General features: G+C 40.1%; 3 protein-coding genes across 3 annotated transcripts; 2 read left to right on the forward strand and 1 right to left on the reverse strand.

The window, feature by feature from the left end:
* The first annotated feature begins 313 nt into the window (after nt 1-313).
* Nucleotides 314-3,588, forward strand: LOC149118807 (uncharacterized). Its single transcript, XM_089281842.1, has 3 exons — nt 314-1,152; nt 1,839-1,972; nt 3,113-3,588. Exons 1-3 carry the CDS (start codon nt 1,104-1,106, stop codon nt 3,302-3,304), a joined length of 375 nt encoding a protein of 124 aa, XP_089137968.1. The 5' UTR covers nt 314-1,103; the 3' UTR covers nt 3,305-3,588.
* Nucleotides 3,401-7,664, reverse strand: LOC110054099 (uncharacterized). The gene is made up of 4 exons (XM_020760432.2): nt 7,284-7,664; nt 5,973-6,167; nt 4,959-5,144; nt 3,401-4,306 (listed from the first exon to the last, which is right to left on the reverse strand). Exons 1-4 carry the CDS (start codon nt 7,333-7,335, stop codon nt 3,873-3,875), a joined length of 867 nt encoding a protein of 288 aa, XP_020616091.1. The 5' UTR covers nt 7,336-7,664; the 3' UTR covers nt 3,401-3,872.
* Nucleotides 7,665-8,435: 771 nt separating this feature from the next.
* LOC149118808 (uncharacterized) lies at nt 8,436-9,868 on the forward strand. Its single transcript, XM_089281554.1, has 2 exons — nt 8,436-8,521; nt 9,410-9,868. The coding sequence occupies exons 1-2, from the start codon at nt 8,467-8,469 to the stop codon at nt 9,781-9,783; spliced, it is 429 nt and encodes a 142-aa protein (XP_089137680.1). The 5' UTR covers nt 8,436-8,466; the 3' UTR covers nt 9,784-9,868.
* Nucleotides 9,869-10,283: the final 415 nt, after the last annotated feature.

Here is a 10,283-nt window from a genome sequence, read left to right on the forward strand (position 1 = left end):
CGTGTGTACATTTTGACTCTCTTACCTGGAGTAATAGTTTTTTTAAACAATTTTTTAACAATTTTCTAAATCACTAGACTAGGAAGTTGTAACTGACTTGTTTTGTTCGCCGACGCGTTTCGTCTAATTATCGTAGACCCCAAAACGTTTCAAGCTGAGTCAAGGTATTTTGAGTTATTTTGGGCAGGTCGGCTGAATTACCCTTGAATAGAAGGCAACCTGAAAATATTAGTTTACTAAGATAGAAAAACACCAAAGAGATGATGATGATGATGATGATGATGATGATGCTGCTGCTGCTGCTGCTGATGATGATGATGATGATGATGATAATATTAATCCATAAGGGAACAAGGATGGTTAAGGGTGGAGAAGATAACAAGGATTACTAACGACGAACTTGAAAACGTTAGGCCAAGTTTTTCAAGATGCCCAAACAATGACTTAGTTCCATTTAGAATATTTTACAGATTCCCCTGTTACCTCATGAAAATCCAGGAGGTCCCATCAGGGGGTCTGAGTATCCATATCCCATCAATTTTTTCCCTAAAGATTCCGTACCATCAATTCCAGTTTTAAAAATTGACAACTCTCCTGCTCGATAAAAACGTGAGGAAACTTCTTAAGCCCTGACCGATCTCCTTCCTTACGTTATTATTTCATCGGCTTCAAGTATCAACGAATTCTTACAACTTATTTTAAAACAAAGGTATTTAAATCGCTAAGGAAAGTTGACAATTTTAGCTTTTAATTTAGAAACAAACGAAAAATTCTAGATTTCAGTATCCACATTCTTGTCAACATATGCCGGGCCTGGTGTAAGTGTTATTATTGGTCATTAACGTTTCTCACTTGCCATAGGATTGTTTTAACAGCAGCGCATTGGAGGACGGCAGCTGTGAAATAAAGAACGAAAACGATTTTTAACGACCCCCTATCGAGGTTCTTGTCCAGAGTTTCGTTCAGTCGATGCACCTGTTGGAAGTGGAAATCTCTTCTAGAATTTTCATTGTAAACAACTTGTCGAGACCGTCAGAGGAACATATTTAACACATCTGGTTTCATTTGACTGTGTTGTGAGAACGGGGATTTCACAGACAAGTATGCCACGCATTCTTGCATCCTTATGTATAGTGCTGATATTTGCTAAAGGTATAAGTATTTCCAGTTCTAGCTCATCTTTTCTCCGTTTCTTGAGCACTGTCACGATGTGCACAAGCTTGCACAAATTTGCGCATTTTTTTACTATTTTACATGAAAATCATTGACTGAACATGTAAGCTTTAAATTAAATCTTAAACCGTAAATGATACAAGTATCATGGATCAGTTCAGCCTGTTCTTAGACACGAGATGACGTTTATTTGACCGAAACAAGTTCTACCTAACAAACTTAACAAAGTTTAGATTTTTAATCCCGACAAAAGTATGATTTTAAATTGTAAGCTATCAGTGTCGAAATATAACTCAGTCAGGAAAAAATACCCTATATCAAACTGTTGTGGTAAGCACGTAGTTTTACTGCTCTGTATGTTTACATCGTGCCCAAAAAAATATGCAATTAAATTTTGAGTGGCTCCATGTTTGAGCCAAAGTCTCTGAGGAAATTTCTGAGCGCATTTAATCTAATTCAGTTTTAATATCACTAATTATTCTGAGCCCGCGCGCAGAGGCTAGTGGGACATCAGTGACTGGACGTCGTTTGCGTTAGGACTCGCGACTTCGGCACTGTGCGATTTCAGTTCCATCCAATGTAGTCTACTCTATGCAACTCCCTTATCCCTTTACCATCCGGTGAGGTTACATAACCTATAAAACCCACTGTTATTGAATTTACAGAGTTATCAGGTATCAAATGTTTCGCATGTGAGCCAGGAGGTAACTGCCGAAAGGACATAAAAGAAAAGAAATGTCCCAAAGAGCCACTATTAATGGACAAATGTATGCTAATGATGGACAATGAAAACGAACAGGTATTAATTATGAAAATACTGTAGTTGTAGTCAGGCGTAGTAATAAAATCTTAAAAGTTGTTGTCACTGACTTAAAAATCTTAAAATAGACGTTTCGGCTAAAATATTATAACTTTCTTCAGTGATGAAATGAATGTTAATGGCGTCTAAATGTAAATGAGATGTTCCCCACATTCTTATAAACATCTCATTTACATTTAGACGCCATTAACATTCATTTCATCACTGAAGAAGGTTATAGTATTTTAGCCGAAACGTCTATTTTAAGATTTTTAAGTCAGTGACAACAACTTTTAAGATTTTAGGTATTAATTATGTTGTTCTGTATTAATGTAAAATATCAATGTATGATTACAACTTTCATGTTAGCTCAAAGTAGCTTGTGAAAAGGCTCCGGCTGGAAGGGTCTGACCGCTGCAGAAAGAGCCGAGAACGAACTGGGCTTGAGTGAAGTGAGCGGCCTGTTAAAAGGCTAAGCTTAAAGCTTGTTTTCACGCAGGCCACTCCGAACAGGTTGACAGCCAGTACCCGTGGAGTTGTACTCGGGTGGAGGACCTTGAACTCGGGACTACTGGCCTGTAAGGTTCTTTATCGTTATTATCCAAGCTTGTATGCATTAATTTCCCAAAAACGAAATGACCCATCTTCAATGTCAATTCAAAGTATTTGGAACCGAGTTTATCGAGATGATATCCCCGAGCTGGTCAGTGATTTCCTGAGTTCTACTCTCAGTGATTTTAAAGGGAGAAAAATCAGCGTCTGATGTAAATTCTTACTAGCTATTGCATTTGTCAGCACGAGCTAGGGAGGTGTAAATAAGAGCTCCACTACAAGTGAACCTCGTTTATTTCCAAGATGATTGGTGAGGCTACCGGAAACTTGTGTGGATGAGGATAATGCGAATTCTGAGAATTAGATTGGCAGTTGTTTATCGAGGCTCTCAGGCAGAAAATAACCCAGCAGTGGAATAGTCAGTTGTGTACTGGCTGCGACTGTAGCCTGCATAACAGGCGTGGCGGGCAGGGAAAGGAGGAGAAAGGCAGCTGGTGAGGTGGGGTACGGAAAAGTTTTCCCTTATCCGTCGTGTTTTTCGCCTCCCCCTTTCCTTCTCCGTTTATTTCTGTAAATATTTTCTTTCAGATTGCAAGAGACTGCGCCAATAACATGATGTGTGAAACTGCAAGGAATAATTGCAAACAAGCCAAAGAGGCGAGGACTGGGGATTGTGATGTCACCTGTTGTTCAGATGACCTGTGTAATGCTGGCTCAACTTGGTCGTCATTACTCTGGCTTTCTGGGCTGTGTTTCATCGGTTATGAAGTGCTTTCGTAGAACTTCATAGTCAGGACATTCGTAGCCAAACCCTGACAAGGATTACTGTATTACACTGCAATTGAATCAGTAAGACAAAATCGCACTGTCACGAGATTCCAGTACGTTCAGACAAGATTTATTGTGTTCCTTAATACGAGAAGCATGCATTAGATGGTGAGGTAACAAAGTACCTCTGGATGATATCTATTTGTTGTAATTTCACGTATACCGTTCATTTGTAGTTAAATCATTTTAACGTTCAGTCTGTGTAACACTCTATCAACAATAAAGACTTAAAAACAGCTCGTATCCTTGCTTTCTTAGGCAGCACACTTTTCTCCCACGTTTCCTCTCTTTATCTACGGGAATAAATAAGCATCAGCAAATTAGGTGCCGAGAGAAGGAGGCCTGTGATGGACTAGCATCCTATTGGGGCGTGGGGGGAGGGGGCGGATATTCTCGAAGTCGTTTCATTCTCGAGTGCTGATATAAATGGAGAATTAATAAATAAGAACTCATCCGGGAATCATCTTAGGTGACCTGGAGACGACTTGACTAATACACGGACAGAGCGACAACTTGCTAACTATGATTGAAGTAATGCTTGTTTCCCACTTTCGCAATTCTTGCGTTTCCGTCTCGCTTCACTCGTCCGCGAGGAAAAAATAATGGCTAACACGATCGAAAAAAGGAAAGCCAAACTCCCGTGCGGGCTTGTCGTCGAGTGTGTTCCACCGTTACACAGGTGTCCATGGCAACATCCATATGAACATGATTCAGTAATGCTGCTTTGTTCATTACAATGAGAACCTGGTTTGGAACACTCGCTGCCCAAAGCGCAATCTTTTGCAAATATCTTGGTTGTGTTATTGGCTTGGTTGGAATTTTTTTCAGAGTCGTGCGTTTCTTCTTTGTTGAACGTAGCACAGTGTTCAAATCTGAATGGACATGTCTTTTCTACCTTGTGCGTGTTACAGTGGTCCCAAGAAATGGTACTTTGACAAGAGAAGCATTTTGTCCCTGAAAGTTAGAGAAAAATATTTCGTAAACTCAAATAAATAGCCCCTTGCTAACCGAGCGTGAGGACCCTACTGGGGAATATTAGCTTGAGGTCTTGGCAGTACAGACCGAGTGTAGCGAGGTCCTTACAAATGCGACCGAGAGATATATCCCCCAGTATGGCTCGAGCAAGCTACGACTAGTAAGTAGTTTATTATATGGCACTCGAAAATAAAACAAATACACGACTTATGACAAGTTCTATGGAGACTGTCCGTATGGCAAAATCCTTAACAAGATCAATCAGAGCGCTTGGATTTACTTCAAGATTATCTTGTCATATAACAAATTCACATATTTTCTCGTTTGTCTTGCTTCCTCCAATAATGTAACTCCTCCACGTACCCAAGTATATAAATGGGTACCGGCGAACTTAATGCTGGGCCGGGCGGTAACTGTGCTATGTACTACCCTCCCATCCAGGGGGAGTAGAAATACTTCTAGTCGCTTATGATACGGAAACCGGGATAGGCTCCGGCGGTATAGACCACTTGGCTCGAAGGAGACTTAATCATTACCAGTCTACACTACATGATCACATGCTACACACAATTCTCTTGTTTAAGCTGTTGGTTATTGTTTATTTAGCAATGCCCTGAGTGACTTTACTGACCTGCGCAGTAACCCCAGCCCGATCCGTTCACGCTTCCATCAAACTCTGACTTTGTCGCGCACCAGTAAAGACCTTCTGGATTATCCTCTGTAGCGGCACAGTTTTCGTACTCCTTTCCACGATACTTAAACGGAAAAATGCAGCAGTCTCCATCTGTAGTTTTTACAAAACACTGAGAATCTGTTACTGAGAAAAATGAAACAAAGAAAAACATTCCCTCAGAATAAAAAAACACAGGAATGGAGATCACAGACCTCAGAGGTGGGGTGCTGTTTTTCACTTTTGTTTATCTACAAATATCTCAATCCACTGATTAATTCTTTACGAGGCATACTTACGTTAAAATCTGAACTAAATAGAGGAATAACAGTCACATTTCACCTCTTCGATATTGTGCAGTTTTACGGTCTATAATCATGCATGATTCCACACATTATCGAGCTAGCAGCAAAATATAAAGTTTATCCATGCATACTGCCACAAATTCTCCCCCGGGGGGGGGGGGTAATCCCCAAAGTTTTTTTGTGGGGGTGCGCAGTCCCGGCGAACCTTGAAACGAAACCTTCAGACCAAATACTTGATTTTTCACATCCTATTTCAGACTTGAGTGAAAAGTCGATACCCCATTACAGACCTCTAAAATTAATACACGGCTCTAATAGACGACCGCAGCTAACCAGAACTGGCTTCCATTTGTGTAAACATTTGAGAAGGGCGCACAAATATATTTGCCAATGTTGATGCGGAGTTCATTGCCAACAAAATACCCGATGCAAAGCCAGCGAAACACATAGTTTGCTTTATTTCAGAAGAAAATGGTCAAAATCTATTCCCTTTTTTCAGTCCAAGTAGAACAACAGCTAACAAACCACACCCCTTGGGACAGCACTTAACCTACATAGGCCATATAAGGGAGTACCCAACACCCCCTCCCCCCCGCCCCTTCGGGAGAATTCTATAACCTAAACCAGCTGATATCGTCACGCTTATTAGATTAATTTTATTGTAGCTTACATTTGCAATATCCCCAGCTGGTGGATACATTTCTACTGTATTTGAAGTCTTCTGTGGCGCACCAAAATCGATTATGAATATCACCGTGGTACGTACAACTCCTGTATCGTATTCCTTTATAATAGAACGGAAATCGACAGCAATGATTATCAACTGTTCTTTGGCTGCAAGCAGTGCTTTTCTCTCCTAGAATTGCTGAAAACACATAAAAATAACATCAATAAACTCAAAACTGCATGCCCAAAATTTTAACATCCCTACTGGTTCCCAGCACTTTCCTAGATAATGTTAACGCGCGCGTCGCGTGCAGGCGTGGATGTTTTTGTGTAGGCTGATTTGAAGATAATTTTGTACATAGTCTAACATGACGGAAACATTATTCAATGTGTGTGTGCCATGATATATATAGCTTCTTTAAAGCGAAATGATCGACGGAGAAACTCTTTATTGGCTTTCTTCGACAGACGGCCATGGACCACCTGCCGTTGAATTAATTAATATTCAGCTTATTCAACCAAGGACCACCGTTTTAAATTTTAACTTTTATAACTAGTAGTAATCAGAGATTATGAGAGTGCGTTCGACGCTCTCACTTTAATGTATCTATATATACCGTAAATAAGTGATTTCACTAGCTGACTTTTAAACCTTTCAACCAAGGACCGCCGTTTTAAATTTCAACTTTTATAAAAACACTTATACGCCACCTCGCGGTGTGTTTTTGCGAAGATTAATCGCGTGAACGAATGCCAACCTTCTCTCAACGAGTTTATTCTACTGATCAACGTCAACTAATAAGACTGAGTCAAATCTGTTTGACTTTTACAAATTTCAGTATCAAGTCCGAGTATATAATGGCGAATCAATCCCTAGTGATTTTGTTATCAAATTCATCGGGTTTTTTCAGACTATTTTGCATTAAAAAACAGCTAGCTAGCGATTCGATCATAGCTAGGTAAAAATAGGTCACAAAAGCCAAGAGTATTGTATTGCGACTTGAAATTATTCGACAAATTATTTTTTTTTTTACTTTCGCACATGTGGAAGGAAATTAATACTCTTCTAAAGGACCACATCATGTCTTAGACCCAAGAGGCTCAGTCCTTGATTGTTCGAAGTCAAATACTTTGATCCTCTCGTGTCCCTCCTAAACTTATTCATGTGTAAGAAAACCATAAAGACCTCATATATACGCATTGTTCAATATTACTAGACAAAAGTGTAAAAATTTAAGTCGGAGGCGATACTATTACAAGTTAATCCAACAAGAATAGGGGAAGAATTGATCTCTCTGAACTCAACGCCTCTTACCTTTCAAAGAACAGCTCAAAAGAACGGCGAACAGGCAGATTCGATTCGACATCGGCTCTAACTACTGTAGCCATCTGGCTATGTTGTGGTCAAACGATATGCATGCTCCGATAATTCCTTCATGCCGTATATTTGTTCATAAATGTTTCATGTCACTCAAACGGCATAACTTCTCCGACCCAACATAACAGGATGATATGTTATGACAACTGGCGGTACAATAATTGACACACACTCGTTTATTCTGACATGATTTGCATTGCATTTTCAATTCACACCTGTGTGAGTTCAAGTGAATTGGACCCATCGTCACTCGGTCGCGACTGAGTGGTTTCCGGTTTGGATCACGAGGCAAAAGTTTGACTCGCTAAAAGCAGATTTTGCATGAGCAGTAAATTTAAAAAGACTCTCTTTTTTTTTTAAGGATAGCTAAGAATTTACGGCTTGGCAGCATTTGATCAGAAATAGCTCCTGCGTTGAAATATCGTGCTAATACTACTACTAATAATAAAAACAGGAACTTGAATAGATGTCTGTCTTGCAGGTTTCTAAGCAACTAACTGAACTAATCACTATGCAGAGGACAGACGTTTTATAGAAAAAAAAAATCAGCGTGAGTTTCAAAAATCTGCATAATATGCTCAAGAGTTTGTTCCTTTGGGGTGATCTGGATCGGGATCAGTGATCCAACATCACTCGGATCATAGTTCATCGAGGAATCGATGAATCCGTGACCAGAGTAGATTCATCGGTTCCTTTGATGCACCATGATCCGAGTGATCTTGGATCACTGATCCTGATCCAGATCACCCCAAAGGAACATACCCATAGACTGTCACGCTCAACAAATAAAGACAACAGAAAGAAATATGTTTCAGTCTTACTACCTTTTTATCTTGTTGACAGCGTAAAAATATGCAAATCTGAAATCTGAATCTGAATTCATAAATCAACTTTATAACGAAAAATCGAAAGCTTATTGAATCTTTGAGTCGAGTTTGCTAATTTTGTTGCTACTTGCCGGGTAAAGCTATTGCTCATTCAGATTAGCTTTCCGTAAGTTGTCTGCAAATTAACTGTGTTTTGTTAAGTTAAACCATTTGCCTGCAGCGTCGTGTCCAAAATTTAAATTACAAAAAAGACGTTTTCGAAAACAATAAGGATTCGCGTAACTAGTAGCAAAATGTGCCGATACAGTTTTGGTGTGGTAATATTTCTCGCGGCTATTTTGCCTTTCTGTGAGTATATCAGAGTACAAAACTGTATTTCCATGTTCTTGGTATATTTAATAAGCAAAACAGCTGCAAAATGTTGACAACTGATCATTGCTTCGGGATCTCGATAAACGTTATTTGAAAAAAACATATTTAGAAAACGCAACCTTGTCTGTTTTCTCCTCGTCGGCAAGCTTTTAACTTGTAGTCTAACACCAAGCTTTGCCTTCTTAGAACGTCATAGAGGGAAAGCGCTTTTATTTTTCCCAGTTAGGAACGGAATTCAGTTTGCAGTCACTCCTCATTCGAGATCGAGAACCGATCGAAAATTAAACTACACTTGACTTCTGTTGGGCCGTTTCTTCCAAACTATTTTTAGAGCCTAAACTCTGATAAGAAAAAGTACTCCACCTATTCACATAGATGTCAACGAGATCTCATTCATTTTAAGCTCTACTATATAGCGAGAACTCGGGTTTAAATTATTCGGCAAGATTCGGGTATGAAAAAGTTTTGAATTTGAGACCTGGCTAGTGGGGGAGTTTACACCGATAGAAAATTATGATATCATTGCAATTTTGCAGTACCGATCTTTTATCGGCTTGTCCAGATATGGCAGATATATATATTGTATGGTATGATACATTGTTTGACTGACTGATTAAAAATGTGATTATCTGACTGCCTGAGTAACCCAGACTGACTGAATGACTGACCGACTGACTGACTGACTGACTGACTGACTGACTGACTGACTGACTGGCTGGCTGGTTGGCTGGTTGGCTAGCTGACTGACTGACTGAAGGACGGAGAAGCGGAGGCCAGACAAACAGATTGATCTGTGACAGACTACATATTTATTACCCAGACTGATTGCCTGAACGACTGCCGCAATTTTTCTATTGGTTTCAGGTTCTTCGCAGCTATGCTATTCCTGCCCGAAATCGGCATCCATGGAAAAATGCGACGCCCAAAGGACACAATACAACTGTTCAATGATTGGCTCCTTTCACACCAAGTGCGCACGCTTCTGTGACTGGAAGAACGGCGTATATCATCGAGAATGTACCATGGATTTCAAGTGCGAGAGAATGCAGATGGAATGCGAGGAAAGAGTGGCAATGCAGGATCAGAAACAGAAAGAACTGGAATGCGAGTACAAGTGCTGTGAGGGAAACCTATGCAATACTGACCCGTGTAACCTGGGGTCGAGCATTCGTCCACGATTGATGGGCATTGTGGGAATTGTCTTTGTCGTGTTAAATGTGATCACGTTCTGTTCGTAAATAACTCGGAGATTGTAAGAGTTAAGATGATGAACAGCTAGTTGTATGCAGTGTGTGTGAATTAAACTGACAGCTGGTGTAATAATTTTGCCGGAAAACTTTTTTCTGTCCGACGTCCTCTCCTTGCTTTGCTCTTTAAGACTTGTTTCCCTCAATCTAATATATATATATATTTTTAACGAATTTATTGCGGTCACGAAAAGATAACTGTTTTGTTGCCAATAATTTACTAGTACTCACTAGTGGGCCACGCCGGATATGCTCAACTTGAAAGCCTGAGTCAAGTACTGTCTAGGTGAGTGGAGAGGGTGGTGAAAGAGGGGGTGGGCGAAGGGGGAAGAGGGAGGGTTTGGAATTAGAAAGCCAAATGAAAAGTTTATCGGAGAGCGCAAAGCCACATCCTTTTGTCAAGTCTCGGGCGGGTTCTCCAACGTGATTAGGGTGATCGTCGGAAATTTTGAAAGGATCGTTCATAGGCGTGGATCGAATTCTTAAGAGGT

This window comes from Orbicella faveolata, unplaced genomic scaffold (genome assembly GCF_042242905.1).
Source record: "Orbicella faveolata isolate gen_17 unplaced genomic scaffold, um_ofav_v1 contig_1, whole genome shotgun sequence".
NCBI lineage: Eukaryota > Metazoa > Cnidaria > Anthozoa > Scleractinia > Merulinidae > Orbicella > Orbicella faveolata.

Bases quoted from the DNA above. Each gene is read 5' to 3' on its own strand.
- LOC110054099 (XM_020760432.2), bottom strand. From the start codon at position 7,335: ATGTCGAATCGAATCTGCCTGTTCGCCGTTCTTTTGAGCTGTTCTTTG. The intron at 5,145-5,972 runs GTAAGCTACAAT...CATTTTTCTCAG, and splicing joins CAGCTGGGGATATTGCAAAT to TAACAGATTCTCAGTGTTTT. The intron at 4,307-4,958 runs GTCAGTAAAGTC...TCTAACTTTCAG, and splicing joins GGGCTGGGGTTACTGCGCAG to GGACAAAATGCTTCTCTTGT.
- LOC149118807 (XM_089281842.1), top strand. From the start codon at position 1,104: ATGCCACGCATTCTTGCATCCTTATGTATAGTGCTGATATTTGCTAAA. The intron at 1,153-1,838 runs GTATAAGTATTT...TTGAATTTACAG, and splicing joins AGTGCTGATATTTGCTAAAG to AGTTATCAGGTATCAAATGT. The intron at 1,973-3,112 runs GTATTAATTATG...ATTTTCTTTCAG, and splicing joins TGGACAATGAAAACGAACAG to ATTGCAAGAGACTGCGCCAA.
- LOC149118808 (XM_089281554.1), top strand. From the start codon at position 8,467: ATGTGCCGATACAGTTTTGGTGTGGTAATATTTCTCGCGGCTATTTTG. The intron at 8,522-9,409 runs GTGAGTATATCA...TATTGGTTTCAG, and splicing joins CGCGGCTATTTTGCCTTTCT to GTTCTTCGCAGCTATGCTAT.